The sequence below is a fragment of the Muscardinus avellanarius genome, assembly GCF_963383645.1.
Source record: "Muscardinus avellanarius genome assembly, chromosome: 1".
Lineage (NCBI taxonomy): Eukaryota > Metazoa > Chordata > Mammalia > Rodentia > Gliridae > Muscardinus > Muscardinus avellanarius.
In genome coordinates this window covers 168,370,110-168,390,741 of record NC_137786.1, presented here as the reverse complement: position 1 = coordinate 168,390,741, position 20,632 = coordinate 168,370,110, and the positions used below count along the sequence as shown (strand labels likewise).

General features: G+C 37.5%; 1 protein-coding gene across 4 annotated transcripts in view; it reads left to right on the top strand.

Annotated features, from left to right (window-relative positions):
• Positions 1 to 17,959, top strand: part of PCF11 (PCF11 cleavage and polyadenylation factor subunit) — a gene marked incomplete at both ends in the record, with an annotated part of 29,889 nt that extends 11,930 nt beyond the window's left edge. For 2 of the 4 annotated variants that reach the window (XM_080712023.1, XM_080712021.1), the window contains 8 exons: positions 3,321 to 3,420; positions 8,324 to 8,443; positions 9,345 to 9,447; positions 12,509 to 12,692; positions 13,868 to 14,023; positions 14,641 to 14,733; positions 15,237 to 15,272; positions 17,744 to 17,959. In XM_080712023.1, coding sequence (XP_080568149.1) covers positions 3,321 to 3,420; positions 8,324 to 8,443; positions 9,345 to 9,447; positions 12,509 to 12,692; positions 13,868 to 14,023; positions 14,641 to 14,733; positions 15,237 to 15,272; positions 17,744 to 17,959 — 1,008 coding nt within the window. Of the gene's footprint in view, positions 1 to 3,320; positions 3,421 to 8,323; positions 8,444 to 9,341; positions 9,448 to 12,508; positions 12,693 to 13,867; positions 14,024 to 14,640; positions 14,734 to 15,236; positions 15,273 to 17,743 lie in introns of all 4 variants that reach the window. The other 2 variants (XM_080712022.1, XM_080712020.1) reach the window with 1 other exon arrangement.
• Positions 17,960 to 20,632: the final 2,673 nt, after the last annotated feature.

Below are 20,632 nucleotides of genomic sequence, written 5' to 3'. Positions count from 1 at the left end.
TAGTTTTTTTTTTTTTTTTTTTTTTTTAATAGATTGGAAAGAATGTGTTTGTGTGTGTGACTAGGGATTGAACCCAGGGGCATTCTACCTTCAAGCTATACTCCAGGATTTTTAATTTATTTTTATTTTTTGTGGTACTGAGGGTGGAACCCAGGGGCTTTTCTACCTAGGGTCTATACTCCCAGACTTATTTTATATTTTATTTTGAAACAAGGTCTCACTAAGTTGCTGAGAGCCTCACTAAGTAGCTGAGGCTGGCTTTGAACCTGTCTGATCCTCTTGTCTCAGCCTTCTAAGCTCTGGGATTACAACTGTGCGCCACCACGCCTGGCCCCTATTTTTTTTTTATTTTTTTGTTGTACTGGGGATTGAACCCAGAGTCATTCTACCTCTGAGCTATACCCTCAAACTTATTTTTTTTATTCTTTATTCTGAAACAGTGTCTCACTAAGTTTCAGAGGGCCTCACAAGGTTGCTAAGGTTGGTCGTCAACCTGCGATCCTCCTATTTTTAGCCTCCCAAGTACTGGGATTACAAGTGTGAGCCACCACACCTGGCTAATCCATTTTAATTTTTATTTTGAAACAAGGTCTGTAGGTTGCTGAGAGTCTAGCCAAGTTTATGAGGCTAGTCTCAAACTTGGGTTCCTCTTTCCTCAGTCTCCTAAGTAGTGAGATTACAGGTGTGTGCCAACAAAATACTGTTTGGAAAGAAGTTCTTGACACACTTCAAAACCTCTCATACTAGGGAAGTTGGATAAGTGTCTTCTGGGGATGAAATTACCCCAAACTGATTTCAGCTCTTTTAATATCTGGAGAAATATCTTAGTTTCTCTCCTTTCTGTATTCTTCCCTTACCTCTCTCTTTACCACAGACACACTATTTTTTGTTGATTTTTTTGGTTTTTGCTTTAAAGGTAGTGTGAAGTATTATACAATTGTGTTTCATAGACCTGCTACATTAGATAACTGTTGAGCCCTGATCTGCTATAAAATAACTATAGTGCTGATTTCTTAGAATTTTGGAGGCCAAAGAACTTCCTTAGTCCGAGTTAAATAATATGAAATTATTCATGCTTTTCCAGTCTATAATTCTCTTTTTCATCTTTTTTTCCTATTTAAACTGTCTTTCCAGTCAGTCTAGTCATAGAAGGTTGCTGGATATTTACTGCCACACCCCTTCCAGATATACCCTAGTTAACTGAAAATACATAGTTGCCAGTTGGTATTTATTCATACTTGCATACATTTTTATTTTTATTTATTTATTTATTTATTTATTTATTTATTTATTTATTTATTTATTTTTTGTGGTACTGGGGTTGGAACCCACGGGCTTTCTACCTCCGGGCTACACTTCCAGACCCATTTTATATTTTATTTGGAAACAGGGTCTCACTAAGTTGCTGAGAGCCTCACCTAAGTAGCTGAGAGCCTCACTAAGTAGCTGAGGCTGGCTTTGAACCTGTGCAATCCTCCTGTCTCAGCCTCCCAAGCGCTGGGATTACAAGCGTGCGCCACCACGCCCAGCTCATACTTTCATACATTTTTAAATGCATATTGAAATAATTTTAAAGTATTGTGTTTATTCACAATTAGTGATTTTTTTCAATCGATACTTGAATGACAACTTTTGTTTGCCTGCTGATGGAACCCAGGTGCATTCTGCTTCTGAGCTACACCCTAGCCCTATTTATTTTGTAACAGGGTCTCACTAAATTGCAGAGGGTGTCACAAAGTAGCAGAGGCTGGCCATGAAACTGCAATCCTATTTCAGCCACCCATGTACTGGGATTATAAGTGTGTGCCACCATGCCCAGCTTAGTATAGTACTTCTTGATTTTTTTTAATAGTACTTATTTTTTTGATATAGGGGGATCAAACCCAGGGCCTTGCACATGCTAGGCAAGTGCTCAATCAATGAGAAATGCCCACATCCCTATCTTATTTTTTAAAAATTTCTTTTGATGCCTTTATGATTTACTTTGTACTGCAGCTGTAACCTTATCCAAAAATGATGGCCAAGTCTGGCATGGTGGCACATATTTTGTTGTCCCAGTACTTGGGAGGCTGAAACAGAAGGATCACAGGTTCATGGCCAGCCCCAGCTACATGAGGTCCTGCACAACCTAATGAGACCCTGTTTCAAAATAAACAATAGCCAGGTGTGGTGGTGCATGCTTGTAATACCAGCATTTGGGAGGCTGAGACTGGAGGATTGTGGTTTGTGGACAGCCTCAGCTACTTAGTGAGGTCCATTGCAACTCAGTGAGACCCTGTTTCAAAATAAAGAATAAATAATAGCTGGGCATGGTGGGACTTTGCAACTCATAAGACCTTGTTTGAAAATAAAGAATAAAAAATAGGGAGCTGGGCATGGTGGCACGTGCTTGTAATCCCTATATTTGGGAAGCTGAGACAGGAGGATCACGGTTCATGGGTAGCCTCAGCTACTGGGGACGGGTTCCATCCCCAGTACCGCAAAAAAAAAAAAAAAAAATAGGGCTGGGGGTGTAGCTCGGAGTTAGAATGCCACTGGGTTTCATCCCCAGTACTGCAACAAAACTAAACAGTAAAATGGAACTGGGTTTGTAACTCAGGTAGAATGCCCTTGGTTCCATTTCCAGTAGTTAAAAAAAAAAAAAGCTAAGCAGAATAATAACTTGGAATTCAGATAATAATGCAAGTTTCAGGCTGAAAATAGTCAATAGATGTGGAGTTCTGGCCACATCTTTGCTAACTAGCCTCTTAAGATTGTGTTTAAGTTATGTTGCTGGATGCCAGTTTTCCTATATGTGAAATAAGGGAAATCTCTCCCAAGGTAAAGTGACTTACATAAGGTTATATGGCTAGTTGGTGGCTACCTCATATTTGCACATATCTTAAACTTTTTAAGGAAGTTTGGACCCATTCTCATTTCCTTATTACTCTCAGAGTGTTAAAGGAAAGGCATTATTTCTGATCATAGAAATTCTAAAAGTGAAGTTACCCAGGCAAGTTACCTTTCTAAATCTTTATTATAAAAGCTAGGTCTACGCCGGGCGTGGTGGCGCACGCTTGTAATCCACGTGCTTGTAATCAAAGCCAGCCTCAGCTATTTAGTGAGGCTCTCAGCAACTTAGTGAGACCCTGTTTCCAAATAAAATGTAAAAAAAGGTCTGGGAGTATAGCCCAGAGGTAGAAAGCCTCTGGGTTCCACTCCCAGTACCACCAAAAAAAGCTAGGTCTTAGGATATCTTTGAATATTTTTATATGGTTAGAATATTAAAATTTTTACAAAATATAGAAAGGATATTCTTAAAATCAAGCTTTATTTTAAAGGTTCTGACTGGTGTTGCTCAGCCAGTAGCATTTGGCCAAGGACAACAATTTTTACCAGTTCATCCCCAAAATCCTGGAGCATTTGTTCAGAATCCTTCAGGTATGTACTATTTAAACTTTTTTTCTTCAAAAGGACAGATTGTTGTTTTGTTGAATTGGTTAACTTTGTCAGTTTTAGAAAAATGACAATTTTGAGAGGGCATATTCAATTTAGAGAAATTTGCTTCAGCTGAGATGTTTTTCTTCTCTAAGTTTGTTTATATTGTTGATGTATATTCATCCTAACCCCATTTACAGCTAGAGATGGTTAGCCTGAACTTGTAGACCTTATAAAAAGGATAAAAAAAAAGCCGGGCATGGTGGTTCATGCTTGTAATCCCAGCATTTGGGAGGCTGAGACCAGAGGATCGTGGTTCGCGGATAGCCTCAGCTACTTAGTGAGGCCCTCCGCAACTTAGTGAGATCCTGTTTCAAAATAAAGAATAAAAAATTGGGTAGGGGGTTTAGCTCGGAGGTCAAATGCCTCTGGGTTCCATCCCCAGACCCACAACACAAAAAAATAATATTAAAAAATAAAAAGGATAAAAAAGAGGGAGGGAAATTTGTTAGCTAGAAACTGGGTTATATGGTAGATGTGTGATATTTACATTAAGATAAAATGAAATAAATGAAAAACCTCAGAAATCTCAATTTGATACTTTTAGTTTGTGTATATGTGTGTATATCCAATAAACATTTATTAAGTGAACACTGTGGACATTGCCTTATAAAATTGGTTCACTCTTATATTTTTATGAGCACTAATTTCTTAGCTGGTCCACTGATAAACATCTTTGTTACTATGGGGTGAGTCATAACTAAAATGGGTACAAAGGCTTTAAAAATGAGTTTCAGTTTTACTGCATGGTAGATGGAAAGTATATAAACTATGGTTATTTGTGACATAACGGTAGTTACTATATTGAGAGCTAGCCCAACAAGACAGTGATACTTGCTTTAATTTTTGAATCATTAAAAATGTTTTCAAAGCCGGGCGTGGTGGTGCATGCTTGTAATTAATCCCTGCGCTTGGGAGGCTGAGACAGGAGGATCGCGCAGGTTCAAAGCCAGCCTCAGCTAGTTAGTGAGGCTCTCAGCAACTTGGTGAGACCCTGTTTCAAAAATAAAATATAAAATAGGGCTGGGAGTATAGCCCGGAGGTAGAAAGCCTCTGGGTTCCACCACAAAAAACCAAAACAAAACAAAACAAAAACTGTTCTCAGAATCATACTTTAGCGGAGCAGTAAATTATTCAGTTTACAAATTTATGGAATTTTCCAAAACTTCTGAATTAGAGAAGTACTAGCCAAATATCTTATTAGTTGTTAAATTGTATTAGCTTGGAAGTCATTTAATTAATAAGAAAACTTTTAATTTCTAGATAAAACTTAGGATGAATTAACATTTTGTATGTTTTTTATTGTCATTTTAATGAAAACGTAAGGAAAAGAGTTTGGGATCTAAAGTTAGAACATCAGTCTTAGAATCACTACTCTTGACACTTCATGGAGGAGGGGAGTGGCATAAGCAAGTATCTTCTCTACTGTTCATCTGTTCATTTTCTTCCTCTGTAAAGAAAAGATAGTATTTGCCTAGAATTTTGTTGTTTAAGAAAATCAAATGAAATTGTATATGTAAAAGTTTTGGGGGAACTTGTATTTTTCTCTAGAATCCAGTTTTTGTTGTTTGTTATGTTGGGGTTAGTGGCATGAGATAGTATGCAAAAACTGAATTTTTTTTTGTGTGTGTGTCTGGGGATGGAACCCAGGGGCATTCAACCTCCGAGCTACACCCCCTGCCCTATTTTTTATTCTTTATTTTGAAACAGGGTCTCACTGAGTTGCAAAGAGCCTATTAAGTAGCTGAGGCAGTCCGTGAACCACAATCCTCCTGTCTCAGCCTCCTAAATGCTGGGATTACAAGCATGCGCCACCACACCTGGCTCAAAAACTGAATTTTCTTCATATATTGATGTACCAAAAAAATGTGTTATCTTCGGTGACAATGCTATACTGTGTGTGTGTATATGTATATATGTGTGTGTATGCATATGTATATATACACAGAAATACAGTGCATACATATATTTTGTTCCCTGAGTTGAGCGTATTGGATGAGATGTTAGAAATACCTCTCCCTAACCAGGCGTAGTGGCACATGCTTGTAATCCCTAGCACTTGGGAGGCTGAGACAGGAGGATTGCGCAGGCTTGAAGCCAGCCTCAGCTGCTTGGTGAGGCTCTCAGCAACTTAGTGAGTCCTTGTTTCCAAATAAAATATAAAAAAATAGGTCTAGGATTGTAGCCCGGGGGTAGAAAGCCCCTGAGTTCCATTGCTAGTACCACACCAAAAAAGAAAAAAGAAAAAAAAAAATCTTTCCCTTTAAGAAATAATTAATTCTTACAGAGGTATGAATGAACAGTATTTAGTGGGCTATCTTCAGCTTCTTTTAAGGTGCCTTTTCTTTTTTCTTTTCTTTTTTTTTTTTTTTTTTTGCGGGTCTGGGGATGGAACCCAGGGGCATTTGACCTCTGAGCTACAGCCCCTGCCATGTTTTTTATTCTTTATTTTGAAACAGGGTCTCACTAAGTTGCGGAGGACATTACTAAGTAGCTGAGGCTGTCTGCGAATCACGATCCTCGGTCTCAGCCTCCCAAATACTGGGATTACAAGCATGCGCCACCACGCCCAGCTATGGTTCATGTTCTTGATCACTTAAACTGGCTGCCTCCAGAAGGAATAACTAATTATTCCTCTTAAAAAACAAATAGCTAATTCTAATGGAATGTAAATGTTTAAACAGTGTGTGAAATGCTATTGTAATTGGTTACTGTTTATATATTAATTCATGCATTTGCACATTTAGTTTGGAGACATTAGTTTATTGTCTATAAGGCATTGTGATAAGTACTGTGTAAAAGACAGTATATAATGGTTAAGTGTAGGAATTATATGTATTTTGGATATGGATTGAATTTTTGCCAGTAAGAGGAACTTTAGTGGTTCAGAACGTTTTTTTACTGGCTGATGCATAATAGTGACATACAATACAGTAATACTGCTTTTATTTTTATTTATTTGTGATGCTGGGGTTTTGAGCATGTTAGGCAGATGCTCTGCCATCATGCTTTTACATCCCCAGCCTCTGTGTGTGTGTGTATAGTGCTGGGGATTGAACCCAAGCACATTCTAGTTCTGAGCTATACCCCCAGCCTTTTTTATTTAATAATAATAATAATAATAATAATAATAATAATAATAATTTTTTGGAGGTGGCTGGGGATTAAAACTGGGGATGTTTTACTTCTGAGCTACATTCCTAGTCTTGCTTTATTTTTATTTTGAAACAGGGTCTTGCTAGGTTGCTGACAGTCTCACTAAGCTATTGAGGCTGATTTTGAACTTGTGATCCTTCTGTCTCAGCTTCTCACCCACTGGGATTATAGATTTGTGCCACCATACCTGGCTCCTTTTTACTTTTATTTTGTAGTACTGGGGATTGAATCCAGGGGAGTTCTACGTCTGAGCCACACACCCCTACCGCTATTTTTAAATTTTTTAGTTTAAAACAGAGTCTCACTAGGTTGCTGAGTGTCTTGTTATGTTGTCAAGGCTGTGTTTGAATTTATGATCCTCCTGTCTCAGCATCCCAAGTATTGGTATTACAAGGGTGCTCTACCACACCTGACTCCTTTTTTTATTTTGAAACAGGTCTGCTAAGTTGCTGACACGTGATCCTCCTGTCTTAGCCTCCCAAGTACTAGGATTACAAGTATGTGCCACCATGCCTAGCCCAGCTTCTGTTTTTATAGCTGAGTTAAAGAATTACAATTATTAAGCCTGGTGTGGTGGTGCTTGCTACTATTCTTAGTACTGGGGGTATTGAGACAGATGGATTGCAGGTTTAAGGACAGTGTCAGCAAGTAGTGAGATTCATCAACCTAGCGAGACCCTATTTCAAAATAAAAATAAAACTGGGCTGAGAGTGTAGATAGGAGGTATAATGCCTCTGGTTTAATCCCCAGTGGCCCCTCCCTCCTCCACAAGCACAATTATTAAGCAAACTAGTGCTTGGCACAATACAGGATTGGATTGAGTTTGAGGAGATTGTTAATGCTTGTCTCATATTCAAATTATTGAAGTTGTAATAAGCCTGACACTATTTAGCAATAGCCTCGGTTGCTTTGCAAGGATAATAATTCAGCAAAGGTCAGAGGGGCAAGTATATTTTAAACTGCATGGCTCAGCCTCTTGCATTAATTCCTCTGGATAGTCATGTTAGAGAACAGTTTGCTTTTGTTTTTGTTTTTTTCCCTGGAAATTTGTGCTAAGTGATTTTGTGTGTGTGTGTGTGTGTGTGTGTGTGTGTGTGTGTGTGTGTGTGTGTGTGTGTATGTATGTATGTATGTATGTATGTGTTAAGGGGGATGGATCCCAGGGGCATTCTACCCCCAGCCCTATTTTGATTTTATTTAGAAATGGGGTCTAGCTAAGTTGCTCTGAGCCTCACTTACTGAGGCTGGCTTTTGAACCTGCAATTCTCCTGTCTCAGTCTCCCAAGTACTAGGATTAGAGCCATGCACTATCACAACCAGATTAAGAGATTTTATACTACTTCACCTATACAGAACTACTTCCAGTGTGGTTATAGGCATAGTACTGCATTGCATAGGAGAAGGAAGCATGAGGCTTTCTGCCTTTCTTTGGCATGAATTTATTAGAAGGTAATACTACTTTTTAAAAATATCACATATACTGTTAATTTTCAATATTCTCGAATATTTTTTCAAGTGTTTTGTTGACCTAAGTGAAATGCAGTAACTTAAGGAGCTCTTGCAATTATTAAATCCATCATTAATATGTTGTCAAATTTATTGTTGATATCTTGAAAACATTGAAAGATGCTTAATGTAATAGGCAACTTTAAGTTCTACTTTCATTTTAAGAATTACTATTTTTTTAAAGGAGCTCTTCCTAAGGCATATCCTGATAATCATCTGAGTCAGGTGGATGTAAACGAATTGTTTTCAAAACTGCTAAAAACAGGAATTCTCAAATTGTCACAGCCTGATTCAGCTACAACACGTAAGTATAGTTTTATACTTCATGTACACAAAGCTTCATTTAATTAAGGATGCAGTATGTGATATAATGATACAAGTTGTGATAAATGTCCTTTTTTAAAATTAGTACCTTTTTTGGGGGGGCACTGGGGTTTGAACCCAGAGGCATTCTACCTTCAAGCTATACCCTAGTTTTTTTTTATTCTTTGTTTTGAAACAGGATCTCACAAAATTGCAGAGGGCCTTACTAACTAGCCAAGGGCTGGCTGTGAACCGGAGATCCTCCTCTTTCAGCTTCCCAAGTACTGGGATTACAAGCATGTGCCACCACGCCTGGCCAGAATTTCTTTTTACTCTGTTGGCTTTACAAATCTTTTGTTTTTTAAGGTACTGGGAATTGAACCTAGAGGTGCTCTACCACTAAGCTACACCCTATTTATCCACCTATTTATTTATTTTGAGTCAGGGTCTCTCTGAGTTGTTCAGGCTGGCCTTGAACATGCAGTCTCCTGCCTTCACCCCCTGAGTAGCTGGGATTATAGGCATGCACCACTGTGGCTGGCTCTCCTTTTATTTTTTTGAAAAGCACATATAACTGGCTTATGAAAGCCTTTAAAAGTTTCTAAGATTACACTATTACTTGTATGGTGGACATATTGTTCCATTAACTCTATTCCTGTAAATGTCATAGACTTTTTATTAGTTATTCTACATTAATTTAGCTTTTGGAAAAAAATTTTAAATTGAAGAAATAAAATTTCAAGAATTGACATTAGGTTCCTTGGCCATGAAACTTATGATGAGAAGCACTGAATAGACTAGGTGGGTTTCTCTATATGTTTATAACATTGTAATGTTCCTTTATAAAGAACATACAGAGAATAGTATTGAAAAATTTGTATCTCTTTTCTCCATTTAAGAAGTAAATGAAGTTGCTGCTCAACCTCCTCCAGAAGAGGAAGAAGATCAAAATGAAGATCAAGATGTTCCAGATCTTACTAATTTTACAATTGAAGAATTGAAACAGTATGTAATCTTATTTTAAGAGATAATGGCATTATTATTATTAGGGCTATTTCATTTATCCTTTTCCCCTGTTCTAAAATTTAGAAAGGTTTTTTTTTTTTTTTTTTTTTTTTTGTGGGTCTGGGGATGGAACCCAGGGGCATTCAATCTCTGAGCTACACCCCCGGCCCTATTTTGTATTATTTATTTTAAAACAGGGTCTCAACTAAGTTGCGGAGGGCCCCACTAAGTAGCTGAGGCTGTCTGTGAACCATCATCCTCTGGTCTCAGCCTCCTGAATGCTGGGATTACAAGTGTGTACCACCACGCCCGGCTTTAGAAAGCTTTGTTTTTGTGGTAATGGGGATTGAACCCATGGTTGGTCTACATATGAGCTGAATCTCCCCCTCTATTTTATTTTTATTTTTTATTTTTGGTGGAACTGGGGATGGAACCCTTCTACTTCCGGGCTACACTCCCAGACCAATTTTATATTTTTTATTTGGAAACAGGGTCTCTTAAACCAGAGAGGCTGGCTTTGAACCTGCGAGAGCTTCCTTTCTCCGCCTCCCAAGCGCCGGGATTACAGGCGTGCGCCACCATGCCTGGCTCTATTTTATTTTTAAACAGTCTTGCTAAGTTGAACATAAGATCCTCCTGTCTAAGCCTTCCAAGCACTATGAGCCAATATAGCTGGTCTTTAGAAAGCCTATATTTAAAACCTTGTTTAAAATTAGTTAATTATTGTGGTACTGGGGATTGAACCCAGGAGCATTCTACCTCTGAACTACACCCCTAGCCCTATTTTTCATTATTTTGAAACAAGGTCTCACTAAGTTGTGAAAAACCTAAGTACCTGAGGCAGGCTGTGAACTGTGATTCTCTTTTCTTACTGAGATTACAAGTGTGAGCCACCATGCTGAGATTATGAAAATCTTTTTATTTTCTAAGTCATGTTATTTTCATTGTAGAAACTTGAATAACCTTCAGTATCAACAGGTTTGCAGATCTGTGGATTCAACCAATAGTGGATTGGAAAAAAAACGAAAGATGTTACTGAATATATTCAGACTTTTTTCATGTTATTATTTACTAAAAATATATATAGTGATTTACATAGCATTTACTTTATATTAGATATAAGTAATCAAGAGGGAGGATATATAGATTATTAACATAAATTCAGCACCATTTTATATAAAGGACTTGAGTGTTAGCAAATTTTTGTATCCATGGGAAATCTGAAAGCAATTCTCTGATGATTATTAACATTTGGTGCATTTTTTTTTTAATGGTACTAAGGAACTCAGAGGCATTCTACCCCTGGGTTATAACCTCAGCCCTTTTACTTTTATTATTATTGTTGTTGGTTTTTATTTTTTTTGCAGTACTGGGGATTGAACCCAGGGGCAGTCTACCTCTGAGCTATACCCCCAGTCCTATTTTTAATTCTTTATTTTGAAACAGGGTCTCATTAAATTGTGGAGGGTCTCCCTAGATAGCCGAGGCTAGCTGCAAACCTTCGATCTTTGTGTGTCAGCCTCCCAAGTACTGGGATTACAAGAGTGTGCAACGATCGCCGGGTGTGGTGGCTCACGCTTGTAATAACCGCGCTTGGGAGGCGGAGACAGGAGGATCGTGCAGGTTGGAAGCCAGCCTTGCTGGCTTAAGAGACCCTGTTTCCAAATAAAAATATAAAAAATAGGTGTCTGGGAGTGTAGCCCGGAGGTATAAGGGTTTCTAGGAACCCCAGTACCACCAAAAAAAAAAAAAAAAAAAAAAAGTGTGCAACCATTGCCTTTTTATTTATTTATTTTTAAACAAGAGTCTAATTTGCTGAAAGTCTTAAGTTGCTTAGGTTGACCTGAAACCTGCTCTTCTCCTTTCTCAGCCTCCCAAGTACTGGGATTACAAGCGTGCAGCCCCACACCAGCTAGGTAGCTCTTTTATTGTCCTATCAATCCCCCTCATGAGTTATGAAACTTTTTTTTTCTGTACTGGGGATGGAACCCAGGGGCATTCTACCTCAGCTATACCCCCAGCCTTATTTTTTATTCTTATTTTGAAACAGGGTCTTACTGAGTTGCAAAGGGCCTCACTAAGTAGTAGTTGAGGCTGGCTGCAACCACGATCCTCCTGTCTCAGCCTCCCAAATGCTGGGATTACAAGCATGCGCCACTGCTCCCGGCTACAGAACTATTTTTAATTAAATCTTTTTTTCTTTTTGTCTTACTGGGGGTTGAACCCAGGGGCATTCTACTTCTGAGCAATGCCCCTAACTCTATTTTTTATTCTTTTTGGAAACAGGGTCTTGCTAGGTTGATGAGAGTCTTACTACTTGCTGAGACTGTCCTTGAACCTGCAGAATCCTCTTGTCTCAGCCCCCTAAAGTCTTTATTCAGTATTAATATTATGACTCAAGTATTTGTTTCCTGAGATGGAAAATTTTCAGTGTTTTATATTTTGCCCTCTTTTTTTGAGTTAATAACTATCTTGTTTATTTATTTACTTGTTCTGTATATCTATTTCTTTTCAAACAGGGGCCCTCGAATTTTAAAAATGGATTATTGCTGACCAGTTTCTCATTGACCTTCTTTTCTTTTTTGTTGTACTATTATTTCTTTTGTACCTTTTGTTTTTTTTTTATTGTAGTTTAAACAGGGTTGTAGCAGTTGGATTATTCAGAATTCCAAAGACCTAGAGAGGTGAAATCTTAATTGTTCTGCCATATTTACCTTGATATTGACTCCAAGCTAAGAACAGGCTGTTATTAAGAAAGACAAGATCGCAAGTTCTTACCTTGTTAGCTTAGCATAGTATCACTCCATTTTTGACCAAAAGGAAAAAAGTAACTGGGACAAGCCTATCAATAAGAAAGTAGGCCCTGTGTTTCACAGTTGCGCAGAGTTGAAGAGGATGAATGACAAATACACCGATCTTTGGGTATTAACTATTTTGGCCAGCTCTTGATTTCACTCATATTAATAAATGGAAAACGGATGTATTTGTAATTGATTTTTTTTTGCATTTGAGTTGAGTTATGTTATCAAAACTAAAGATTCTTTTTCTTTTTTCAAAATAGACGTTATGACAGTGTTATAAACCGACTATACACTGGTATTCAATGTTACTCTTGTGGAATGAGGTTTACAACATCACAGACAGATGTATATGCCGATCACTTGGATTGGCACTATCGGCAAAATAGAACTGAGAAAGATGTTAGCAGAAAAGTTACTCATAGACGTTGGTACTACAGTTTAACAGTAAGTAATTCATATGCTTCTGAACTCTTAAGCTTTAGTTATATCATTTTAAAAGTATATTAGTTTAAATAATGACAGCTAATTTTTGGATTATCTGAATGAAATATAATACTTAGAACATAAACAGTCTTTAAAGTAATTTTGAAGACTTCCTTTTTTTCCCTTGTGGTAGTGGGGTTGGAACCCAGGGCCTTCTACCTCCATGCTACACCTCCAGAACTATTTTATATTTTATTTGGAAACAAGGTCTCACTAAGTTGCTAAGGCTGGCTTTGAACCTGCGATCCTCCTGTCTCAGCCTCCCGAACACTGGGATTACAAGTGTGCACCACCACACCCAGCTGGAAGACTGTTTTTTTTTTTTTTTTTTTGTACATTAGAATAGTATAGACTTGTTCTAGTTTTAAAATTCAAAGGTTCAATTATTGAGTTTTTTGTAAAAAATTGTACATGAGCTGGGCATGGTGGCGCATGCTTGTAATCCCAGCATTTGAGAGGCTGAGACCAGAGGATTGAGGTTCAAGGACAGCTGCAGCTACTTAGGCCCTTTGCAACTCAGTGAGACCCTGTTTCAAAATAAAGATTAAAAAATAGGGCTGGGGGTGTAGCTCGGAGGTAGAATGCCCCTGGGTTACATCCCCAGTACCGGGAAAAAAAATTGTACATGATGTTTATCTTGTTTACATTAGTTATAACTCTAGAGTTAATGGAAAATTAAGGTATTTTTCTTTTACTTTGTGGTGCTGGGGATTGAACCCAAGGCAACTGTGAATGTTAGGCAAGTGTTCTACCACTGAGCTACATCCCCAGTGCAACATTAAGATTTTAGTTAATCAGGTTTTGCATATTATTCAGTTGTTAAAAGGCTTAAAGAGAAAGTATAATTTAAAATATAGAGCTAGGCCATGGTGGCACATGCTTGCCATCCCAGTGCTTGGGAGGCTGAGACAGGAGAATTGCACAGGTTCGAAGGCAGCTTCAGCTACTTAGTGAGGCTCTCAGCAGCTTAGTGAGACCCTATTTCCAAATAAAGTATAAAACAGGTCTGGGAGTTAAGCCTGGAGGTATAAAAGCCCCTGGGTTCCACCCCCAGTATCCCCCCCCCACCCCCCCCCACACACACAAGGTTAAAAACAAGTGAAAATACTCATTTTTAAATCAACTCCTTTTTTAAGGACTGGATAGAATTTGAGGAAATAGCTGATCTGGAAGAACGTGCAAAAAGCCAGTTTTTTGAAAAGGTACATGAAGAAGTCGTGCTCAAAACTCAGGAGGCTGCTAAAGAAAAGGAATTTCAAAGTGTACCTGCTGGACCAGCTGGAGCAGTTGAGGTAGGAGAACAGTATTTTAATTTCTGCCTCTGGGAGTGTTTCTTACTTTCTTTAAGCAAATAATAATAAATCTGTCACTTTAATCATATCCCTTAATGATTTCAAGATTTCTTATAAGCTCTACCCTTCAGTTTTACTCTTATAATCTTGCTTTGTTTTATAAACATTAGATAGATAAAATAGTAGTTAGATAAAATCAGTGACATGTTAACCATTTTTCTGGAAGATTGCCAGTATCCTTAAGACTTTATTTGAATTTGCATTATATATTGAACATATTTAAACTCTTAGAGTATACTTAAATTTTTTTTTTTTTTTTCCTGTGGGTCTGGGAATGGAACCCAGGAGCATTCAACCACCGAGCTACACTCCCTGCCCTATTTTTTTATTCATTAATTTGAAACTGGGTCTCACTGAGTTGCAGAGAGCCTCACTAAGTAGCTGAGGCTGTCCGTGAACCGCAATCCTCCGATCTCAGCCTCCCGAATGCTGGGATTACAAGCATGCGCCACCATGCCTGGCTACGTAAATTTCTTAAAACTTAAGATGTTTATGTATTATTTTAATGAAATTAAATGTGTTCAGTTATGTTTCATTTTATAATAATTTTATTTTAGAGTTGTGAAATCTGTCAGGAACAGTTTGAACAATACTGGGATGAAGAAGAGGAGGAATGGCACTTAAAAAATGCTATTAGAGTGGATGGAAAGGTAATGTTCAGTTCTTTATAAGAAACTTATATTTTCTGTTGGGGTAGCTCTCTGAAAGAAAATCATTTTGGTTTTGGTCAGTAGGAAAGATATTAGACTTTAGAGTCAGAGTATTGAGGAATCTTAGGAATCATCTGGCTCTATACAGGTAGCATAATTAATGCTAGACTCAGAGTTAGGTCTTCTTAGTCTAGTTAGTTATTTTTCTGCCTAACCACACAATTTTGGTTCTGAATTTATAATTAATCATCAAACTGTTACTGGCTTAGAAACAAACCATGTTATGCTAAGTACTCTAATTTATATAAGGCAATTTAAAGAGGCATCAGTTTTACTCCCTAAGGGCAGGATAAAAATTTGGTGTTATTCATTTTTGTGACTAAATGATTTTTATCACTTTTACAAAAAACATTTTCTTTTGGTTTGTTTTAAAAGAAAAATCATCTTAAAATAGCTAGTTAGAAATGAATATGCATGTAAATATTTGCTTTTTTTTACTTCAGATTTATCATCCATCATGTTATGAAGATTATCAAAATGTAAGTTCTTTTTGGTTACTGCATTTGTTCTTTTACATTAATAAATTTTACTTTGTTTTTTTGCATCCGAATATTGATTTTAATTGTATTACTATATTGAGCTATTTTGTGTGTTGATGTAGCAGTTATATCTTTTATTAGACCACAAAGCCCAAAGAAAAATGGAAAACTGAAGATAAGATGGGTCATGATGGGAATAGTTTTCTAGGGCTAAGGGAAGCATTTACTTTTTTTTTCTTACTCCTCTTAGCCATCTAATATAGGGCTACTTTTTATTTTTCATTTATTGCCTTTTGGTACTGGGGATTGAATCCAGGGGCATTCTACCTCTGAGCTATACCTCCAACCCTTCTTAATTTTTTTTTTTTTTTTTTTTTTGTGGTACTGGGGGTGGAACCTAGGGGCTTTTCTACCTCTGGGGTATACTCCCAGACCTATTTTTATACTTGGAAACAGGGTCTAAGTTGCTGAGAGCCTCACTAAGTAGTTTTGAGGTTGGCTTCGAACCTGTGTGATCCTCTTGTCTCTGCCTCCCAAGCATGGGGATTACAAGCGTGTGCTACCACGCCGGCCCTTTTTAAAATTTTGAATCAGGGTGTTAAGTTGCTGAAGCTTTCCTTAACCTCCAATATCCTGTCTCAGCCTTACAAATGCTGGGATTACCATATGTGCCACCACATCCAGCTCTATAGGATACCTTTTATTTTTAATTAATTTTTTGTGGCACTGGAATTGAATCCAGAAGCATTCTACTTTGAGCTACACCCTCAGCCCTATTTTATTTATTTGGAAATGGGATCTTGCTAGTTTGATGAGTCTCACTGCTTGCTGAGGCTGTCCTGAAGCCTGTGATCCTCCTGTCTCAGTCTCTTTAAGTACTGGGATTATAGGCGGGCAGCACCACATCCACCTTTAGGGATACATATAAAGTTTGAAAAAAGTTGGGTGTGGTGGCTTATGCCTATAATCCAGTACTTGTGAGGCCAGGACAGGAGGATCACAGACTCAAGACTAGCCTCAGCAATTTAGCAAAGCCCTCCACACCTGTTTCAGAATAAAAAATAAAATAGGGCTTGGAGGTGTAGCTCAGAATTCTTCTGCATTCAATTCTGAGTTCCCTCCTCCCACACATACACAATAAAACAAAAGCAAAAACACTAAAAAGGGCTGGGGTGTAGCTAGAAGTAGAATGACTTTGGGTTCAAGCCTCAGTACCAAAAAACAAAGCAAACACTGAAAGACATAGCCTGGTGTGGTGGCGCATGCTTGTAATCCCAGTACTTGGGAATCGGAGACAGGAGGATCTAGGTTTCCGGTCAGCCTCAGCTGAGACCCTCTGCAACTTAGTGAGACCCTGTTTCAAAAATAAAGAATAAAACATCATGCTGTGGGGTTGTAGCTTGGAGGTATAATGCTCCTGGGTTCAATTTCCAACACCATCAAAAAAACAAAATAAAAAAGGAAGACAACAGTATGGTGTGGCCTTAAAAGTTCAAATGGTTATATTTTTTAGTTTAACCACTTGTTAACCGAAGTCCACTTTGACTGTGGGTTTGAGAGGTATTTCTTTCTTTCTTTTTTTTTTTTTTTTGGTGGTACTGAGGTTCCTGGAAACCCTTCTATTTCCGGGCTACACTCCCAGACCTATTTCATACTTTTTTATTTGGAAACAGGATCTCCTAAGCCAGCACAGCTGGCTGGCTTCGAACTTGCTTGGCTTGAGAGGCATTTCTGAAGATATATTTAGGTCACCAAGATTAGTTGCCTAGGATTTGATGATTTGTGGGGATCTAAAAGATCCTCAGATGATAATATGCCTTCTATAATCCTATCTTCTTGGGAGTCTGAAGCAAGAGGATTTTGACTTTGAGGCCAGTCTAGAAAACTTCGAGAGCCTGTCTCAAACAAAAACAAACCCCTCCTACCCCCCCTCCCTCCAAAGGGACAGCAATCCTCCAAGTATTTGAAATTGAAGTAATCCCCCAAATCCCAGAATATTTATTTGGGTTACTGTCTGTGTAGGGGATAAATATAGAACCATGTCCAATCAGTCTTTTGTTTTTTGCTGAGCATATATTAAATATTCAGTGTGAAGCCGGGTATGGTGGCGCATGCTTATAATCCCAGTACTTGCGAGGCTGACAGAGGAGGATCATGCAGGTTTGGAGCCAGTCTCAGCTAGTTAGTGAGGCTCTCAGCAACTTAGTGAGACCCTGTTTTCAGATAAAATATAATATAGGTTGTGAGTATAGCCTGGAGGTAGAAGGCTTCTGGGTTCCACCTCTAGTACCACACACAAAAATATTCAATGTGCATTTTAGTGTTTGGCTGCCTTTGTGGCATATCATTGGATGGAAGCATTTTATGGTTGGATTTGATGTTTCTTTGTCCTGTACAAATTGTAAAACTACATGTCATTTAATGTGTAATTTTGAACTTTCAACAATACTTAAGGACTCTTCATTTTGCAGACATCTTCATTTGATTGTACACCATCTCCCAGCAAGACACCAGTTGAAAATCCTTTGAACATTATGTTGAACATTGTCAAAAACGAATTGCAGGAACCCTGTGAAAGTCCCAAAGTGAAGGAAGAACGAATTGATACTCCACCAGCTTGTACAGAGGAAAGCATAGCAACACCCACTGAAATTAAAACAGAAAATGATACAATTGAGTCAGTTTAAATAAAATGAGAAAGGTATGGTTTTCTTTTTTAAAAAAGCTGCTGTTGGATCTAGAAGGTGAAGAATTTTTTATGTATATATAGACATATATCTATATAAATTGTCTAGCTGAGGCAGGGCCTTCGGCTTTAATTTGGTTAATAAATACATTTTAGTATTTGCATTTCCTACTGCCTGCACAGTTTCAGGTGCTTGTTGTGTGAAAGTTCTGTAGATGTGTGCAAATTTAACAAAATGAAATTGTATGTGTAAAAAATGTACGATTTTCACTTGTGAAACTGTAAATTATAAATAAAAATATTTTTGCTATACATGGAGTGTAATATTTATGCACACCATCAAATAAAGACAGCGTTTCTGTACTTTTTATTGGGTAAAAATGTAACTGAATGGCAACCTCAATATAAGATTTTTTTTCCTAATAGCTTCCCATGATTAAAGCAGCAAAGTCTGAAGTTAGTTTTAGCCTTCAAAAGGGGACTTAGAGCACTGCAGGACTTTTCTCAAATAGAAAAGCAAGATTTGAAAAAAAAGTTTTAAAAACAATAAGACATTTTTGCATACATACATATATAGATATGTATCTAACTAGAGAACCATCCAGATGTCCAATCTTGGAAAGTATCTAATGATGCAACTTTTATTCTTGAACTTGGACACTGGTGCCATCAAGCAATTAACAAAGATATTTAAGTACTAAAGGTGATTTTTTTCTAAAGATATTTTTCAAATTGTCAATTTATTGCAGATGAACATATTTCTATTTTAAGTTACAGGGGAATCTGTAAGACTGTTCATTTGAAACATGGTTAACCTTTTTCCTTTGTTGGTTTTGATTGAAATAGATGGATACCATGAGATGTTAATATTCATACATGTAATAAATAGAATGATGAAGAAACTTCCACTTTGTATTTCTTTATTTTGTGAATTGCTTTGGAATGTGCTTTCTTTTTTCTTAGTTTTAAAGGAAAAACAAGTGTGGTTCCTGCTATGAGCCAAGTACTCTGGGATATAAGATGACTCTCTGCCATTTACTAGAGATAGGTATATAAAATAAAGTAAGTTTATTAGACACTTCCTGTGTAGTGGGCACTTCTAGAAGACTTCCTACATGTATTTTCTCTGGCACCCATGCTACATAATAGATGGTATTCCCAGTTTACAGATGAAAATTTAGCTACTAACTTAAAATGTTATATAAGAATTTGAACCTGGTTTTGTCTTTTCCCACTATTTCTACAATTTACAAAGATAAAAGACTCCCCAAGATAATGCTAAGATAGAATTAGGCATACCAAACTACCAGGTGGGTTAAGGAATGTTTTACAAAGCTGGTAACATTTGAGTTTTGGGGACAGCTGGGAATGCAATCCATATTGATAAAGAGAGCTTTGGAGAATTAACGGCAAATGTGAATGCTTAAAATAGCTCAAGTGATTTCAGAATTGATCTTAATATGGCTTAAACTCAGTAATTTTGAATAGATTATGAACTAACTTTCTTGGTCATGCTAAGGAGTCTGTATTAGAGATGATCAGGGCAATCATGAGACTTTTTAAACAGAGGTGATAACTCTGCATCCAAGAGTCAAATGAATAAAAATTTAAAGAGATTTATCAAATACTGCAGGGAAGTCCAGAAAAATAAAAAAATCCTAAGTATCCACTAGATTGAGACTCAGATACCTTATGTGACAGTTGAACGTGACTATATATGAAGACTGTCATGGAATAATTGTTAATGAACCAAAAAATGCAGGCAAAATTTCCTGTTGTACATTTTTCTCCAGAGATCACTCATACCTTTAATCAAATGCTTGAAAGAATGGGATGTTGAAAAGGGAGGTGGCCTTCTAACCTAGAAGTGTACCAAAATGTTCAAGAGGGAAGACGGCCAAGGGCAATTACTGAGGGAACAGAAGGGAGTGGCTTGGATGGGAAGGTGAATAAGAAGTGCTAGTGAAAGAAGGCAAGAAAATTAAAACAAAAACTGGCAATGGAAAAAACCTAAAACTTTGAAGGGTTAGTCAACAAAGTTAAGTAATGAAAATATGCTTAAGATTGAGAAATATTCTCTGGCGCCACGTCCACATACATCAATAGATAGTGTAGATGGGAGGTAAAAAATAGTGCTACTTTCATGAAATACAACTTCAGAAATTAAAGGGGCTTGGTAGACATGGATTCAAGATAGAAATGGTTGATACTTCCAGTCTCAGAGCTGGAATAAAATGGTATAAACAGGAGGGATTAGCTTTGGCTTGGAGGAGGAACAGTGCTTTTTCTGAAATAGTCCCGAGAGTTTAATTTCTATCTTCTTTGAGGTAGGAAGCCAGATGTATAGTGATCTAGATCTGCCCCCAGTTTGGCTGTTCATGAAAATTACAAATAGTGAAGATGAAGACTATCTCTGGAGAGTTATCATTTAGTTAGTCTTATTCAGGGGCATCTCCAATATTTAAGAAGTTCCACACCACATTAATAAAGTTACCAATCTGGAAGATGGAAAAGTAGTAGCCAGCACAGCACTAGTAGCTAGAACTAGCAACCAACACTGGAAAGTGCAGCAAGGAAAGCTAAAAGAAACCTCAGAGAAGATGGAACCTTTGGAACTAAGAGCTGAAGATTGTGAGAATAAAAGGAATATGTGTAAGTTCAAAACTATAGATTT